We start from the raw sequence: 20,374 nt of genomic DNA, 5'->3' as shown, positions 1-20,374 counted from the left end.
GTCAGTACATCACATCCATATTCCGCAAGCCACTGTCAAGGGCGTGGCAATTCCTTGTCTGTTGGCCAACATCCTGGTGCTTGCCACGTGAATGACGGCCGTGTACTTTGCGTTCAGTCCAGGTGTGCCTGCACTGGGGGATCCTGGAGAGGCTATACCCACTGCACGACCACGAGCAGCTGGACAGGCTGGGCAAGCAGTGGTACCGCTCCATCTTCCAACAACAGCCGTTTGGTGAGTGCTCGCCACCTACCTAATGTTCAGATCCGTTGAAAAGGCAGTATACTTCAAGCAGAAGCGTTCAGTTGCATTTGAAAATAAATTCATTCTCTCTCACTTTCTCACACTCTCACGGGTTTCTCCTGTCCTAAGTCCGATGGGATCCTCTGTTTTTCATTATTCAGCAAATTTATTTATATTTTAACTTGCGTTAACTGACGACTGTAGTGATAGGAACGGTATTCAGTCCAAGGGATAGAAGTCACATGCTCCTTTTGTCTGTGGATAGTACAAACTTAAGAGGGTGAGTCAAATGAAAACCTTCAATTCGTAATAACAAATCGAAATTTCGCGCCGTTATCCTGTATGTTGGTAAGCCTGCTACAAACAGCGTGCAGAATGGCCTGTAGGTGGCAGCATAGTGCAGATGCACACATACTGTCGCAGTATCAGTATAAAGATGGCCGCCCCACTTGCGACTTGCACCAGGGAAGAACAGTGTTCTGTTATTCGGTTTTTGCGTAGTGAAGGTGTGAAACCTATTGAAATTCATCGAAGAATGAAGGTTCAGTACGGTGATGCATGTTTGTCACAGCAGCAAGTCTGCGAATGGACTAGGAAGTTCGCAAATGGTGTGACTTCAGTGGAAGATGCTCTTCGTCCAGGTCAGGCACAACGAGTTGTGACTCCACAGAACATTGCAGCGGTTGAAGCCATAGTGAAGGAAAACGGCCGAGTGACACTAAATGACATTGCAGCATGTTTACAGATTAGTCATGGGTCAGCACACTACACTGTGCATGATGTGCTCCAGTTTCACAAAGTGTCTGCAAGATGGGTGCCACGGCAGCTGACTCCTGAAATGAGAGAACGACTTGTTGATGCTTGTGAAGAACTACTTCGGCGCTTTGAACGAGAAGGTGATGGCTTTCTTGCAAGAATCGTTACTGGGGACGAAACCTGGGTTCACTTACACCAACCGGAAACGAAGAGAGCGAGCAAGGAATGGCGCCATTCCTCATCACATGTTTGGGCCACTCAAAGACGCAATGGGGGAAAGAAGTTCCGTTCTGATGAAGAGGTACGCCACGCGGTGCATGAGTGGTTGCGCGGACTGCCAAAATATTTTTTTTCTAAAGGAATTTATGCACGTTGTAAGCGCTGGAGGACTTGCATTGAGCGTGGGGGAGATTATGTTGAAAAGTGATACAGCTTTGTACCACTTCTGCACAATAAATATTATTTAAGAAAATATTTAAGGTTTTCATTTGACTCACCCTCGTAGTTCTGTGTGTAATCGTATTCTAACTGTTTGCAGTCGCGTTTGCTGAGGAGGAGATGGAGAGCCAGCCAAGCATTTACCTGAACGAACGTGTAAATCTGCATAACGGCCACACTCGTGCTGACTAGTATACCAGAATAACAGTGGGTTTTGTGACACGTTCATTTATTAAGCACGAATGCATGGCAGAGGTGGTAGCAGACACTATGAGAAAGCCGATACGAATCACGGTGTGTTTTACTATTCAGATTCCGAGAGTGTGGGTTCCCAGAAGTGTCAGTCAGTATACAACTTCCTCCTGTGTATATCTCTCAGAAGGGCTCCCAAGGTACAATTATCGATATTAGAGGCTTAGCAACAGACATCACCGCGCACCATTGGGGGCAGGAACAGGAAATGGGGAAAGTGATAGCGGTAGAGAAAGTATCCTCCGCCACACTCCATAAGGGTATTGCGGGGAATATATGTATCAGTTTCGTCCAGCAATGTTTACCCTGTTTCTATTTTTAAAAAATAGTTACGTGAAAATCTTTACTGGCAGCAGATCAACATTGTTACATTCCGACATAATACCACTAGCGTAATCATCATATGAGGGATCAAGTTTTGTGTTCCTATATGGAAGTCTACCGCCTGGGAATTAAACGAGCGTGTGATAGTCGTCTTCAGCTCTTCGACATTATGAAAATGCTGACTGGAAGATACGAATTTCAAAGCGTAAGGAAAGTTGGATATTGCTGGGAGGAAGATCAGGACTGTACATCCGAAGTGCTTCAGAACAGCCGTATGCTCCGAGCCATACGTGGGCTGGCATTGTCATAGACCAGCACAATACCTGCATTGAGAATTTGACGCCCCTTCTCTTCAAAGGTCCTATGTAATTTCTGTAGTGTTTCGCAGTAACAGCCGGCGTTCACTGTTTCACCCCTGGACAGGAGGCCAATGAGCAAAATTCTTTTCGTGTCCCAACGCTGTGCACATCACTTCCTGAGCCGATAGTATCTGTATGAGTTTGGTCCTATGTGAATATACGCTGCGACGCCAGTGCATCGACTGGGGCTTGGTTACCGTGAAGAACCCTCCATTCATCGCCTTTGACAATACAGCCGAAGAACTCATCGCAGTCATAATGTTACTGCTGTAGAAGTGTCGATATTGCTTCTAAGCTATTCAGTTTGAGTTCGCTTGTCAGATTTTTCGGCACACATCTGGCATACACTTTCTTCGACAGCAGGCGCTCAGTGATATTTCATGCAACATAGTTCGCAATATCTGATGAGATCCATAATGCGGTGCTGCACCACAGTTTCACGAAGTCTTTATCGATGACGGGTGGTCGTTCTTGGCCCGCTTGAATATGGACACTTGGACGGCCTTGGGAAAATTCTCTACAACAACGACGCACCTTATGTTTGCTCATGACTTTCGGGCCGTGCACCTGACGCAGCTGACGATCATCGGTCGGTGCTACGTTTGTAAGGTGGCTATAATTTCGCACCTTACAAGCACCCATCCACATACTTCGCCGTGATCTACAAACACAATTAGATATCATCTGATAGGTTGTACATCGTATATATGAATATATAAAGGAGACTGACATTCTCACATACGCCTTGTAAATAACTGTCAACGCTTATTGCATGAAAGGTGACGGAGTATCTTTATTATAAAAACGGCGTAATGAATGATTGCCTGTGCTAGTAGAGGTTGGAACGCCGGTGGAGATGAAACGGCAGGCAGAACTCAAGCTCTGGCTGGAAGGCCCGCACAGGTGTGTTGGTCCTGCTTAAACACAGGAAGTAGCTAGACGGACGTCGTGGCACCTGAACTCTGGAGCACAATAGCGACGGCCAGCCGCTATTATAGCAGTACTGGAAGGATAACCGGATAATATTTCCGAACTTTGCAAACCTTGGACGCAGGTGAGAGGAACAAAGAAGCGGCACCTCAGAAACCACGTGGGCTGAGTTAATTCCAAGGATTTTTACTCCGAAGCGTACCATTGTACGAGTATAGGTTTTTTCCTCGCAAACTTTCTGCGCTGGACGACAAAAGACTAAAATATGGTTGGTCGGCGTTCGGAAGAATCTGTAGATAGGGAGACTTCCGTGGTTTCGGGAATATGATTCGTTTTCGGGATTACGATGGTGGGGAGCTGAGCCTTGCTAGGAAGCCAGCGGTAGAGAGACGTGGTCTTCCGTTTTGAGTGCCTGTGTGTTGCGGTTGCTCGATATCAGCTTTGTTGCTAGGGACGGACTTGCTGTCGTTGCTATTAGGAGAGTTTATAGTTAGAACAATTAGCCATTGTATTGTTGCGAAGCTATACGATTCTGGACTTCACGTCCGGGTTGGAAGTCGTCGTTGAGCACGCAGCGTTCAGTAATTGAGAGCACTTCCTCTGCCTATACTTATGTTGAGACATTACCTGGACTCTGTCCTTGTTGCTGAGAGTTCGCGTTTCTCGTCTGTAGAACACAGAGAGAAGACGACAGTATTAGAGTATATTAGTCAGAGGACCGCCTTCTGCCGTCCTAGTGTTTGAAAGAGTTTATTTGTGGCTGGAGTTTCTCCATCAACAGAGATGTTATTCCATCGTCGCAGACGAGGACGAGAACCATCACTTCGACGCACCGGACGCAGTACACACGGTGATATCGCAAATTGCTTCGGCTTATTAGGGCTATAGAAGATAAAACAGCTGTGATCACGTTAGTTTATTTCCACTGAGGTTTCACACCACCGTAGATCATCTTTGAAAGTAGTGTTTGGTGTGTAGATGATGTCAATGATTTCGCGTTATTGATATTAGACCGTACAGTCATAATAAGGGACAGAGTTGAGCAATTGATTAGTAATTTTACTTAGTAAATGTAAACTTTGTAATCTATTTTTTTTAATCTACAATAACTATATAAGCAGGAACAACGTTTATCATTTAGTAGGATTAGTTCCCGTCATTATTCTTTTATGTTTAGATTGTAATTTATAGAATTAAGAGATCCTAAAATCTGCTTCAGGGGGTAGTAGGGCAGCGCCAAATCATCATTTTAGCGTTTATTATTTTCCGTTGCGCGCATTCATTTTACACCAGCCTGGAGTACCATCTTGGACATTTTATGCATTATGGAACTTTATCACAGACCGAATATCGCAGTCGATGGGAGAAGGAGTAAGAGCCGCCAATTTCTGCCCCTGTTGCAGCGCTACTGGGAACGCTAGAAACTTGTCCGGCCGTTACACGATCATTACGTCACAGCTATGCCGCGCAGGCGCTATATTTCCGGCCGAACATATTTACTTTAAAAAATCGGGAAACTTCAGTTCTGAACAATTCTCGTAGATGTTGCGCCTTCCATAAGCGCAGTGTTTGTTCACGTGAATGAGCGGTGGGGCAGAGACATTGTTCGGCTCTGTCGCAAATCGTGAGGACGCATCCAGCGGCAGCGACGCGCTCCAGCCTCTCCGTGTTACTGCCACTACTCGGACAACTGTCCTGGCAGTCTACCAGATTCCGCCGGTAATATTAGCGGCACTAAATCCCGCTGAAAGCTGGCACCGAGAGAGCGTAGCGTGTAGCCGAGTAGCTTCTGCAGTCCAGCGTGTCTGACGCGTCCAATTACCCCGAATTTGCTGGCGTCCGGCCGCGTCACATCCTAAGTTCTCTTCGATATTTCGGCTGACACTCGTTGCCATCCGCAAGTAGTTCGTGATGGCTACTGACGTACTCAGGTCGGCGCCCTGTACACGTTGCCCGCTACCCTCTCACGCACTCAGATCCTGTGCAGCCGCCGCGGTAGGTTGTAGGGGTGGCGACTGCCAGTCTCCCCGCTATCGCCGCCGGGTGCGTCATTGTACTGTACGGGACTCGCAGTGCCCGCCACCGCCTGCGTGGACAGTTACACGAGCGGTGTGACGGATGAGTAACGGCCAATGTAAGTAGGACGCAGAACCGAGCCGAGCAGAACAGCGGTCATGAGAAACCACCTGAAGATGGCAACGAGTAAGTTTGCCGAAATATCATGGACGTCTTACCAAGTTACCCAGATGGATACCTGAGAATTTTACAAGTCAGATATACGCCGACAGGGCATTTCTTCGTTGTGTTTCGCAAAAGTACTGGAAAATGTCTGCCTTTAAGACGAGTCGAAATTGGTGTTAGAGGTTGTCCTCCAGTTGGTGATCGTTGGTGCGGAGAGGGTACGGTCGCCTCTTCCCCGAGACTGATCAACAACTCCAGTCTGCTTTTTTCGCCGCTGTATTATTTACATAGAATGTACATTGAAACACAGAACATGCTATGAAACGCGAAAGATTTTCAGTTTGGTAGCTTTGTGTGGTGTGCGTACTGTAAGACCCCAGGTATACACACCATCAGATTATTTGACTTGTCGCTCTAACCAAGTAGGCGAGTGTCAGCAATATGTCTCGTGGTCTTATCGTGGCGTGTTTATCTTCTGCCGTTAGGTCAGACGATAGAAATGCCACTTGCAGGCTTAGAGTAGCAGATTGACAGTGACCAACTGTAAACAGAACTTGATTAATTTTCACACACATTTATTACAATAATAAAAAGCATATATTTTATGTTACTTGATTCTGGATGCTGTTTACAATTGATAATCTGAAGTTCCTTTGGTCTTGGTACGTTAATCTTGTTCTCACATATTTCTGATACTTGACAAAGTGTCTATTCGTTTATCTTCATGGCTATGTACAGGAATATGATAATCTTATTAGGCTCAGACTGAAACTTGGCTACAGACTAATGCAGACTGACTAATCGGAGGTCTGTACACTCGTTATAATACCTCGCGCGTTCAGGTATCGCTGCGCGAGTGTGATCCGCGAGGAGAAAAGGTTCTACGTTAGCAGCAATCTCATTGGCTGCGTTACATATTAATACGCGGATCGGCGGAAGCAGAATTTGTTCCGTCTCTAAGACAGCGCCATCTCGTAGTGCGGAGACGGACGAGCGCTGCGCCTGCGCTGTTGTACTTAGCGGGGCGCGCTGTAGTGGGAAAGTTGTGTACGCGCTGACTACGCGGAACTATGTACACAACACTTTGCAACTGTGAATCGCTCCTAAGCGCGTCTCCCATATTCTTGTAATCCGTAACGACACTCGGCTTTCGCACGATGCCATTCTTCGTATATACTTCTTGTAATATTTTGTCATGGGACGTGCTGACCATTACAACGTCTCTCACGTACTATTTCATCAACATCTGCTTGTTTCTGTAACCAGATACGCATTCACGCTGCTTCAATGTGTAGTACTACACAGGAGGAAGAAAAATTCACACATTCGGTCTTCGCAGTATGATTCCTCACATACCAGCAATACAAAAATGTCTGTCACAACACTTCGTCCTGCGAATATTTCCGACAGTAAATGAACGTTAAAGACTGGCAATCTGGCAACACTGTAATGACATGTACAGTTACTACCTCTGTCAACAGACTGTAGTAGTACTATGCACTGGATAGCGTTTTGGGTTAGCATGCAGGTGGTCAAGGATTCGACTCTGGGGTGAGGCGTATTTGTTTTAATTTGCTAAATGTAATCCGCGTTATACGGTACCTGATGTCTTAATAGTCATACAGCGGTTACAGTGGGTAGTTTATATACTACAAACACAGAAATGGAAGTACAATCATCTTCACTGGTCAGCATTTAAAGAAGCCTTCTCCACGTCGTGGACGTCAATTGTTTCTCACCGTAGCATGTACTAACTTCCAAACCTGTTTCCTGTCTACTCTCCCCCAATAGACCCATCGATTAGTACCAATTATTATTCTTGCCACGTTCAGGTCCATTACATTTCGTTGTGGCGTTACGTCACCAGTGGGGCTAGAAACGTCTTTTGCAAATGATTTCCAAAAATGTACTATGTAAGTGTCGGATTAAGAAACTCATATGCTACAGTATTATGTGGCAGAATGAAATTGGCAAATAAAAAAATAATTCATCTTGACCCAGAATCGAACCCTCGACCTCCTGTATGCTAACCCGGATCGCCATCCTCAGCACCAACTGCACAGCAATACTATACTGACAGAGGTAGTAACCGTACATATGATTACATTGTTGCCAGATGCCCAGTCTTTAATGTCAATTTACTGCCGGAAACATGAGCAGGAGATTTTTTGAGAGGCAGTTTTGTATTGATAGTATGTGAGGAATCGCGCTACGAAGTCAGTGCGTGCGAATTTTTCTTCACCCTGTAGAAAAGACAAGTTGTAGTTTAATGTTGTTACCAAAAAATCTCGAAAAATTCTTGACTGATTTATTTAAATTTTTTAAACGGTGCTCTTAAACATTCGGACGCGACATTGCCTATTCTTTTTTAAAATGTATTAAATGAATAATTGTGTATCAAATACGTGAAGGGAAACGTTATTAGCAAAAATCTCGAAACGTTCTTGACCGTCAGACTTCATACTGTCACACGATACGCTACTAACACTGCGTACATATAAACATAAACTGAATGCGCAACAGTGTGCTGCTTCGTTTCCGGTGTTGCAATCAGTTTTAAGAGGAAAGAGGAATGTTGTATTTGTGGCTTATCGACTTACGACTAGAATACTACTGTACTATGCTTTCCGAATCGCCCGAAATTTTGCAGTCCTACCCGTTCACAAATTAAAACTATCAGAAATATTCTCCATTGAAGCTACTGCTCTCACAGATCCAGCAGCTGGAAAGGGCTCACCTGAAAGCCTTATGTTAATCATCCCAACTTATTTACCCACTCATTTTAAATGACTTCATATTCAATCGATATTTCGTTTGCAGGAACAATAAACAAGACTTAAGGTTAGAGAGAGAGAGAGAGAGAGAGAGAGAGAGAGAGAGAGAGAGAGAGGGGAAGAGGAGATGAACAGCGAGGGGGAGGGGGAGAGAATGGACCGAGAGAGGGGGAGGAAGAGATGGAGACAGAGAGGGGTGAGGAGGAGGGGACAGAGATTGGGGTAGAAAGAGATGGACGGTGAGAGAAGAGAGGAGGACCGGATGGACTAAAAGAGGGGAGGTGGAGATGGACAGAGGTACATATTTAGCAATTACGAAGCATTGCCGGGTTCGCTAGTTTTTCTTAAAGTCAGAGAACTTCACTCTGTTTCGCCACGATGTGCTGACGACGTCGGTGAACTTACTGATTAGTTTTTGAACCAGTTCTGGAGTAGTGTACCAATTGTCGAGGTAAATACGATAACCCGTTCCGAATAATTCATTATCAAATGTCGAAAGCATTACAGAGAAATTTTCTCTTCAGGGTAGTAACTGCTATGATCTGTCACCTTACCAGTATACAGGGTGTTACAAAAAGGTACGGCCAAACTTTCAGGAAACATTCCTCACACACAAATAAAGAAAAGATGTTATGTGGACATGTGTCCGGAAACGCTTAATTTCCATGTTAGAGCTCATTTTAGTTTCGTCAATATGTACTGTACTTCCTCGATTCACCGCCAGTTGGCCCAATTGAAGGAAGGTAATGTTGACTTCGGTGCTTGTGTTGACATGTGACTCATTGCTCTACAGTAGTAGCATCAAGCACATCAGTCCGTAGCATCAGCAGGTTAGTGTTAATCACGAACGTGGTTTTGCAGTCAGTGCAATGTTTACAAATGCGGAGTTGGCAGATGCCCATTTGATGTATGGATTAGCACAGGGCAATAGCCGTGGCGCGGTACGTTTGTATCGAGGCAGATTTCCAGAACGAAGGTGTCCCAAAAGGGAGACGTTCGAAGCAATTGATCGGCGGCCCCGATGGAGCTCCTGCACGGCGACTGGGGAAGACCTAGAACGACGAGGACACCTGCAATGGACGAGGCAATTCTTCGTGCAGTTGACGATAACCCTAATGTCAGCGTCAGAGAAGTTGCTGCTGTACAAGGTAACGTTGACCACGTCACTGTATGGAGTTTGCTACGGGAGAACCAGTTGTTTCCGTACCATGTACAGCGTGTGCAGGCACTATCAGCAGCTGAATAGCCTCCACGGGCACACTTCTGCGAATGGTTCATCCAACAATGTGTCAATCCTCATTTCAGTGCAAATGTTCTCTTTACCGATGAGGCTTCATTCCAACGTGATCAAATTGCAAATTTTCACAATCAACATGTGTGGGGTGACGAGAATCCGCACGCAATTGTGCAATCACGTCATCAACACAGATTTTCTGTGAACGTTTGGGCAGGCATTGTTGGTGATGTCTTGATTGGGCCCCACGTTCTTCCACCTACGCACAAAGGAGCACGTTATCATGATTTCATACGGGATACTCTACCTGTGCTGCTAGAACATGTGGCTTTACAAGTACGACACAACATGTGGTTCATGCACGATGGAGCTCCTGCACATTTCAGTCGAAGTGTTCGTACGCTTCTCAACAACAGATTCGGTGACCGATGGCTTGGTAGAGGCGGACCAATTCCATGGCCTCCACGCTCTCCTGACCTCAACCCTCTTGACTTTCATTTATGGGGGCATTTGAAAGCTCTTGTCTACGCAACCGCGGTACCAAATGTAGAGACTCTTCGTGCTCGTATTGTGGACGGGTGTGATACAATACGCCATTCTCCAGGCCTGCATCAGCTCATCAGGGATTCCATGCGACGGAGGGTGGATGCATGTATCCTCGCTAACGGAGGACATTTTGAACATTTCCTGTAACAAAGTGTTTGAAGTCACGCTGGTACGTTCTGTTGCTGTGTGTTTCCATTCCATGATTAATGTGATTTGAAGAGAAGTAATAAAATGAGCTCTGACATGGAAAGTAAGCGTTTCCGGACACATGTCCACATAACATATTTTCTTTCTTTGTGCGTGAGGAATGTTTCCTGAAAGTTTGGCCGTACCTTTTTGTAACACACTGTATACAATGGAGAGCATAACTGACCAGTAACAGATTATTTTGACTGAGAAGTACCATCTAGTGGAGGGAGGATTGACTAACAGCATTAATAGCACATGCCAGCATCACTCCCGTTAGCTACAAGCCACAAAATCCTGCCGACGTTCCGCCCCCGGTAGCTGAGTGGTCAGCGCGACAGAATATCAATCCTAAGGGCCCGGGTTCGTTTCCCAGCTGGGTCGGAGATTTTCTCCGCTCAGGGACTGGGTGTTGTGTTGTCTTAATCTTCATCATCTCATCCCCATCGACGTGCAAGTCGCCGAAGTGGCGTCAGATCGGAAGACTTGCACCCGGCGAGCGGTCTACCCGACTAGAGCCCCTAGTCACATGACATTAATATTTATATTTCCTTCGAGCCCACTGAGGACGAACAGGCCATGGACGGATATATGTGTCATGCCAGTTGAAGAGTTCATTGCTAAAGAGAATTCCATGCACTTGGTTGTATCATCGTCTGAGAGTTGCTGCATTATCCAATGAAAACAGGTCTTCGGGTAGTCCAATATGTTGTGCACGATATTCACTACACCGCAAAAAAATACATACAGATCTTCTGAAATGTCTCACACCAATACGACAGGCGGCTTTAATCAAACCCTTATGAAATTCGAGGCACCAAAACACCTGCTTTATCAGAACTACAGTCAGTGCTTAAACTTCATTTAGTTGTCAATGACTAACAGCTCGCGATGTTTTCTTTAAACGTTTTCTTCAGTCGCCGCCCATGTGTCAGTCTATATATACATCTACATCCATACTCCGCAAGCCACTTGACGGTGTGTGGCGGAGGGTACCTTGAGTACCTCTATCGGTTGTCACTTCTATTCCAGTCTCGTATTGTTCGTGGAAAGAAAGATTGTCGGTATGCCTCAGTGTGGGCTCTAATCTCTCTGATTTTATCCTCATGGTCTCTTCGCGAGATATACGTAGGAGGGACCAATATACTGCTTCACTCCTCGGTGAAGGTATGTTCTCGAAACTTCAACAAAAGCCTGTGCCGAGCTACCGAGAGTCTCTCTTGCAGAGTCTTCCACTGAAGTTTATCTATCATCTCCGTAACGCTTTCGCGATTACTAAATGATCCTGTAACGAAGCGCGCTGCTCTCCGTTGAATATTCTCTCTCTCTTCTATCAACCCTATCTGGTACGGATCTCACACTGATGAGCAGTATCCAAGCAGTGGGCGAACAAGTGTACTGTAACCTACTTGCTTTGTTTTCGGACTGCATTTTCTTAGGATTCTTCCAATGAATCTCAGTCCGGCATCTGCTTTACCAACTATGAACTTCATATGGTCATTCCATTTTAAATTACTCCTAATGCCTATTCCCAGATCATGCATGGAATTAACTGCTTCCAGTTGCTGACCTGCTGTATTGTAGCTAAATGATAAAGGATCTTTCTTTTTTGTTTATTCGCAGCACATTACACTTGTTTACATTGAGATTCAATTGCCATTCCCTGTACCATGCGTCAATTCGTTGCAGATCCTCCTGAATTTCACTACAATTTTCCGTTCTCAGTGAACTTCCGATGTTATCCACAAGATCCGTTATATATATATTGTGAATAGCAACGGTCCTACGACACTCCTCTGCGGCACACCTGAAATCGCTCTTACTTCGGAAGACTTCTCTCCATTGAGAATGACATGCTGCGTTCTGTTATCTAGGAACTCTTCAATCCAATCACACAATGGTGTGATAGTCCATATTCTCTTACTTTGTTCATTAAACGACTGTGGGGAACTGTATCGAACGCCTTCCGGAAGTCAAGAAACACGGCATCTACCTGGGAAACCGTGTCTATAGGCCTCTGTTAAAGCGCGAGCTGGGTTTCACACGATCGTCTTTTTCGAAACCCATGCTGATTCCTACAGAGTAGATTTCTAGTCTCCAGAAAAGTCATTATACTCGAACATAATACGTGTTCCAAAATTCTACAACTGATTGACTTTAGAGATAAAGGTCTATAGTTCTGCACATCTGTTCGACGTCCCTTCTTGAAAACGGGGATGACCTGTGCCCTTTTCCAATCTTTCGGAACGCTATGCTCTTATAGAGACCTACCGTACACCGCTGCAAGAAGGGGGGCAAGTTTCTTCGCGTACTCTGTGTAAAATCGAACTGGTATCCCTTCAGGTCCAACGGCCTTTCCTCTCTTGAGCGATTTTAATTGTTTTTCTATCCCTCTGTCTTCTGTTTCCATATCTATCATTCAATCTTGAAACTACAGCTTCGGCTGCTTTTGAAAGCTTTCTCTATCTAAACGTGGAATAGAATTCCTGTGGGGTATTTGTACTTCAGTGAGAGCTCCTTTTGCTTCACTAACAAAACCATCCTCGTGTTTACAGCTTATAATGCGTCTATTTCGTGTGAAGACTGTCAGTGACTGAAATATCCGCTGGCTGCGTTACGGGCGCTGTGCTGGGTAACCACGGTGGCCGGGTCCCAGCTTGCTGCCTTTGAGTCGGCAGGATTTCTTGTATGGGATTTATTACCCTAGGGACGCTTGCAGCACTGCGCCTGAAGAGGCAGCTACCCTATCATGTTGGATGCGCTCTGGCTTCTCTGGCGAGGCGTGGTCAGTTCATAGGCTGCGGTCGTAGTGGCACTGACAACGGCAGTTCGCAGACGCCTTCCCCAGGGTTCGCCCGACAACATAGGTCGACAGCTTGGTCACAGTGATTCCAATTTCCATCGGTTTTTGGTGGGATGGACGCCACGACGCTTCTGTGATTAGAGATGAGTGGTAGAGTGCTGCTTTTGCTATTGAAACAACACCGAACGCCTATGGATGAACTATATATGCCTCGAGAACAACATGGAGAATATCATACACGTCTTCCACAGTTTTGGAATAACCAGACATATTTTATGAATGAGATGACAATAAGTGTTCTATTACATACTGGAGATGATTCGTAGTGACATTGAAAAGCAATGTAAAAACACTGTGTACAGCTTCAAATAAATTCAGTTAAACACACACATGTCAGATAACGTCTATCGACTGACAGTCAACTTACGTGACAAGCAAATTTTCGCATAAGATATCCTCAACACCTAAAGCACTAAAAAGTGGAAGCACATACACGACATTTGTAAACTGTCATACGACAGGATCATCACAATAATGGCATAAAAATAATAGTAAGCAGCAAGAAACAATTTGCAGACAGATATGCCCACGTACTACAACCCGACAAAAGATCCACTACATTCACTTCAAGCATCAGAATTGGCATTCGCCATCTTTTTCACTTGAACATATAATTTTTTGAGGTTATAATATAGGCCTAAAATTTCTGACACAGGTTTTGCTCGAGTTGCAGATCATTTGCTGCATTAAGCATATATATGAGGCTGAAATAGCTAGACCGCCACAAATCAAGTATTAAATGTGGGAATTGAAAATTCCTGGCAGATAAAAACTGTGTGCTGAGCGGAGACTTTAACTTTGGACTTTCGCCTTTGGCTGCAAGTGCTCAACTTAAGTACTTGGCCATGAAAGGCAAAGGACCAGAGTTCGAGGCTCAGCGCGGCACGCAATTTTGACAGGAAGTTTCAAAGCGGCACACACTTAACTGCTGACTGAAAATTTCATTCTGGAACTTTAAGTTGTTCGAAACTTGGGAGTTGGCGATAAAGCAGAGATTTCAGACCATAGATTCAGAGACATATGTATCCCTGCTGCTAAATTTCTCATCCTCAGGATGCCATAAACTCCTTTCTTCCACTAAACTTAAAAGTTTCTCACAGTTTATCTTCTTAGAGTCCGAACTTCACCACATTCAACTGAAGAAAAAAAAATTGATATGAATTCGGCCGCCCGTCGTCGGAAGTCTGTAAATTCGGGCTTTGAGATCGGTTGCACTGAGATCTTACACGTATTGGCGCAATGATTTGAAGAGATTGGCCATCTCCGGCCGAAGCCGGTCGTCTGCAGAATACCCTGATGTCGGTGCCACTGTGCCGTATCCTGGTAGCTATAAATTTCTATTCTTCGATACTTCTACGAAATTTAAATTCTACAGAATCAATAAGATTGCGGTGACACAAGATACTGTACAGCTGCATATAATGCACTCTTTTCCATTAGGAGGTATCATATATCCAGGCAGATGAAATGAAGCTCTTGATGGAAGTAGAAAACTGCAAACGACCGATGCAGGAATACAGGCATACCAAGAGAACTGGAAATACCGCTTGAGTCATCTAAAACTGGCTCTGAAAGTATTGCGGCAGTGGAAAGTGCTACTGATGTGCAGTTTTCACGGAATGGATTGGAAGCCAGGGGCTCGTATTTTTAACCAGTGAACAGATTGTAATAATTGTTAGAAAGTGTGTATTTTGTGCAAATATGCTTTCTTAAAGGGACCAGTTTCTATTGACATTAACAAAGTAAAAGTAGACACACGTCAGAGGTGTTTGTTGTAGGATTGTAGTGTGAACCGTTTACGAGATATTATTTTGAAAAGTTTCGACACCGACACTTCTTTGCCCCATTCAACCGGCATAGTTGCTAGGCACGATGTCGTTACGTTTGCTTACAGTGTGCTTGTGCGTTCCTTGTGTGCATCGCGCCTAACCTGTCAACTGGTGTGTAACAGTCCAAGCAGTAGATCGTAACTGGACGATGGGATTTGCTAATGTAGAAAAACTCGAGATGCTCACGGTGTGTGTAAAGTGTAGGAAGAGTGCAGTTCATTCTCGTATGGTGTATGTGACAAGATATCCCAGCAAATGTCAACCACCTCGGCATTTATTTATCGGTCTCTTCAACCAGTTAGGCGAAAGTGGTAGTGTTTCACCTAGACAGCGTAACAAAAGGAAACACGTGACGAGAGAAGAGGGACAAATTAATTGCTCGTATCTTGTTGCTGTTGCAGTTGATCTGCATGTTAGCTCCCACACAATCGCATGACCAGGTGGCATGACTCAGCCAAGTGTTCTATGCGTTTTCTATCTATACAGGTTCCATCCCTACCACATCTCTCCCCGTCAAGAGCTGCATGGAAACGATTATGACAATCCTGTTAACTTCTATACATGGACATTAAGAGAGAATACTCCAGATGGGTCATGTATCTTGTTTAGTGATGAAGCCGTAAACATATGGTGTGGGATAAAGAATATCAGCTCATAGGGCAATTTTTCATGGATGGAACACACAAGCATCACAACCTCCTAACACACTATCTTTCACGAATGCTTGAAGACGTTCCTCTGCAGACTGTGAGGAACTTGTGGTACCAACATGATGGCTGTCCAGCCCATAGTGCATGAAGTACAACAACATGTCTTCCGAAATTGTTTCCAAATCGTTGGATTGGAAGCAGAAGACCTATACCTTGGCAGGCCCTTTCCTCAGATTTGGCCTGCAGAATTTTTTCTGTGGAGAAAACTGAAAGGTGCTGTCTACAAAGGCATACCAACCATACCCTTTGATATGCAATGACGTATTACTGGAGCCTGCTTGGACATCTATGCTGAAATGTTAACATGTCTGCATCAGTCGTTCCGTAATACCAGACTGGAAGCGTGTATTGCCACTGCCAGTGGCCATTTTTAACACAACCTATGATGGTCAGTTGTCTCATTACTGGCCAAAATCCATATAACTAGTGTACACACTTGTTCTGTTGTTTAGTGTGTGCTACCACCGGTGTTCTACAAGTATGGGTGTGAGAAATTTTCAAAATACGATACTTCATAAACGACTTGCACTAGAATCTTGCAACATACACCACTGATGTTCCAGTTTCACACTACTTTTGGTTTGTTAATGTAAACAGGCATTATTCCATTTAAAAAGTGTACATTTGTACAAAAAATACACATTGTAACTGTTCTTACGATCTCTTTATTAGCTGACAATAAGAGTCCCTGACTACCAATCCATTTCGTGAAAACTGCACATCAATAGTACTTTCCATTTCCACAGTTTATGCAGTGCAAGCTGTAGGTGATTCACCTGCATATATTCAACCAATAAACTGCAGCAATGCCGTACAAAAATTCAAAAGTCAGTTTGAAGGAAAGGATGACGACCTACTACCAAAACTAGTGGCATTCTATTTTTTCAGGAAGGAGGAGAAATATGGAGTAATCAGGCAAATGTTGGAAGCAGTGATAATGTCAAAAAACGTTTTTCCAGCCCCTGGGAGGTAGGCTGCCTTGCATGACAAGCATTTTATGTGGGAACCGTTTTATGCCTGCAAATCAATCAGTTTTTCAGGATTGGCTGCATGTCAGGGGTAAGAAAGGGATTTGTGGATGCCTGATTTGTAGGCCTGCCATGCATGATAAGTAGTATCGGTCTGCTTTATTTATCTGCTTTGCAGGGACTAAAAGCGATGAACAGCAGGGCTCGGGACAGATTGAGATGGATAGAGGAAGGGGTGGAGAACTGCTTTCCAACGTCTCATGTACAGTGTGCCAGCACTCCACCACACTGAACACATAAACGTAACCATATTGGATTGGGTTGTTTGGGGAAGGAGATCAGAGAGCAAGGTCATCGGTCTCTTCGGATTAGGGAAGGATGGGGAAGGAATTCGGCCATGCCCTTTCAGAGGAACCATCCCGGCATTTGCGTGGAGTGATTGAGGGAAATCACGGAAAACCTAAATCAGGATGGCCGGACATGGGACTGAACCGTCGTCCTCCCGAATGCGAGTCCAGTGTATAGCCATTCTGGACAAAAATGTCAACTCTGGGGACATAACGTTACTATACGTAATGATGCCTCAGTTCTGCAAGGAAGAGACTCCAAAAGTTTTTCAGGCATGCCATATAATGATAAAACTACTCAATGATTATTAGATTCAGGATACCTACCAAACTATGTAAATATTGACTGCCTCATTTCACCCACTGTTCTGAGTAGCACCTGCTGACATTTTCTACAAGAATAAAATAGGAAATAAGGCGGTCCTTATCGCAATAAAGTGCAAAGTGTTTGACAACCCAGCTACGAATCCATGCATCGTTGAAAACGCAGAGGTCGGCATCCTGGGAACAAGACTGACCGTACACATCCTTCATGAAGATGTAGAAAAAGGGTAACACTTTGGTCATCAAAAATGGTTGAAATGGCTCTGAGCACTATGCGACTTAACTTCTGAGGTCATCAGTCACCTAGAACTTAGAACTAATTAAACCTAACTAACCCAAGGACATCACACACATCCATGCCAGAGGCAGGATTCGAACCTGCGACCGTAGCGGTCGCTCGGTTCCAGACTGTAGCGCCTAGAACCGCACGGCCACTCCGGCCGGCACACTTTGGTCATCAAGGATGTTGAAATATACATTCTGGTTCACGCTGACAGTAACCTGAATGAATGTGTCAAATTCGTGGTACGAGAAAGATCCGCAAAACACTAAGAAAATACCTGTGGTCTGAACTAAACCCTCCACACACTGCTTATTCGAGCCGTCGGTTTGCTCGGTGCCTTATGTCTTCAGAAAAGAGGGAATATCGCTTGGCTTCAGTCCGAAGTCTTGTTTGATGCAGATGCTAGTCGATGTTCCCTCAGTAAGCCTCTTAATCTCTACATAGTTCATCCTGCTTCCTATATTCAAGTCTTCCTCTCTCTTCACGATTTTTACCCCCTGCCCCCCCCCCCCGTCCCGACACACACACACACACACACACACACACACACACACACACACACACACACACACACAGACAGTTCATTCCATTACAACCTTCTATTCCTTAGGCTACACTCCAAGCAAATACCTCCAGAAACGACTTTCTAATACTTAAATTCATGTTTCACGTTAACTATTTCCTCTTCCTACAGCCAGCATGCGTTTTACATCCTCTCTACTTCAGCCATTATCAGCTGTTTAGCAGTCGAAATAGCAAAATTAATCTAATTTCCCTATCATCATCTAATTTAATTAGACTCCATTCCTGTAGTCTTGTTCATGTTCATCTTATAACTTGTTTGCAAGGCACTATCCATTCTATTCACTGCTCTTCAAAGTCCTATAGTGCGTGACAGAATTAAAATATTGTCGACAAATCTCAGTTTTTATTTCTTTTCCTTGGCGTTTAATTGTCTCGCCAGATTTCCCTCTTTTTGCTTTACTGTTTTCTCCGTGTACAGACTGATTAACAGCGGGGATAGGCTGCAGCCGTGTCTCACTCCCTTCTCAATCACTGCTTTCCTTTCATGCCTTTAGACTATTGTAATTTCAATCCGCTTTCGGTATAAGTTGTAAATAAGCTTTCGTTCTCCGTATTTTATCCCTGCCACCATCAGCATTTTAAACTCCATATAGATCTATACTCCGCAACCCACCTTTACGGTGTGTGGCCCGAATCTCGCTAATTTTTCCTTCATGGTCTTTTCGGGACATATGCGTAGGAGGAAGTATTATAATGGGCGACTCTTCTAAACACGTACGTTCTCGAAATTCTAACAGTAAACCACACAGAGATATCGAAGGCCTCCATTGTAACATCTGTCACTGGCGTTTGTTGATCATCTCCGCGACGCTTTCGCGCTTACTAAATGAACCTGTAACAAAAGGCGCTGCTCTTCTTTGGATCTTCTCTGTAAATCCTGTCTGATACAGATCCCATACTGCCGAGCAATACTAAAGTATTGGTCGAACGAGTATTTTGCAAGCTACTTGCTTTTTTGATGGACTAAATTCCCTGAGGGTTCTTCCAATGAATCTCTGACGGCATCTGCCTTGCCTGCGATTAGTTCTACGTGGACGTTCCACTTCAAATCGCTCCGCACGCATATTCATAGACATTATATACATGCGACTGCCTCCAGTGACAGTTTTGCAGTCTTGTACCGTACAATAATGGGTCTTTCTGTCTACGTATGCGCGATGCACTACATTTGTTATATTGAAGGTCAGTTGGGAATTCCTGCAGGCCTTCCTGCATTTCGCTACAATTTTATGGCGTCACGAATTCCCTGTACACAACAGCATCATCAACAGAAAACCTCATGGTGCTTCCTACATTATCCGTTATGTCATATATATGCATATTGTGAAAAGTAATGGTCCTGAAACACTCCTTTATGGTATGGCCGAAGTTATTTTTACATGCGAAGACCTCTGCGGCCTCCAGACGTCACGAATAAACGCATCAACTTGGGCGACGATATTTGCTACTCTCTGAGTATCATAGACGAACAGAGCGCGTTGGATTTCACAAGATCGTTGTTTTCAGAACCCATGATGATTTCTTCAAGGGAGGTTCTGAAAAATGTACTAATATGCGAGTATAAAACATGTTCCACATATTCTACAACACACCGACGTCAGAGATATAGGACTGTAGTTTTATGCGTCTGTTCTAGGACTCTTATTGAAAACGGGAATGATGTGCGCTGTTTCTCAATCATTAGAAACGCTTCGCTCCTCCAACGACATACTGTACGCTTCTGCTAGAAGAGAGGCAAATTCTTTCGCGTACTCTATGTGGAATCGTATAAGTATTTCGTCAGGTCCAGCGGCCTTACCTCTGTAGAGCGGTTTGTTGTTTTTCTATCCCATGGTACGTTTGGTACGTTATTTTGATATTAGTGCGACCACTTAGAAGAGGAACTACAGTATTATCTTGCTCTCTGAAACAGTTTTGGAAATAGACATTTAGTACTTCGGCCTTCAGTGTGTCAACGTTTCGATACCATTATAGTCACCGTGTCTGGACAAACGTCTTCGATCCGTTTACTGATATAAGGTACGACCAAAACTTCTTACTGTGTTCTGTGAAGTCGGTGGATACAATTTTGCTTTCAAATTCATTGACAGTGAAGCTCTCTTCGCTTTCGAAGCTGTCGCACCACGGCGGGACTCACTCATCCCACGTAACTTTGCTTGTCACGCACTTGTCTAAAGGCTATTGCACAATACTCGTGAACTTTTTCGTTTGATGCTCAACATTGTCAGTGCTGGAGATTAAA

General features: G+C 44.4%; 1 protein-coding gene across 2 annotated transcripts in view; it reads left to right on the top strand.

Moving 5' to 3' along the window:
- Positions 1-20,374, top strand: part of LOC126458459 (anoctamin-10) — a 317,839-nt gene that overhangs the window by 163,626 nt on the left and 133,839 nt on the right. For both annotated transcript variants that reach the window (XM_050095530.1, XM_050095529.1), the window contains exon 6: positions 118-234. In XM_050095530.1, the coding sequence (XP_049951487.1) occupies positions 118-234 (117 nt within the window). The remainder of the gene's footprint in view (positions 1-117; positions 235-20,374) is intronic.

The sequence above is a fragment of the Schistocerca serialis genome, chromosome 2, assembly GCF_023864345.2.
Source record: "Schistocerca serialis cubense isolate TAMUIC-IGC-003099 chromosome 2, iqSchSeri2.2, whole genome shotgun sequence".
NCBI classification, from domain to species: Eukaryota; Metazoa; Arthropoda; class Insecta; order Orthoptera; family Acrididae; genus Schistocerca; species Schistocerca serialis.
Note: the sequence above shows the minus strand (reverse complement) of the source record. Positions and strands in the feature narration are given on the sequence as shown.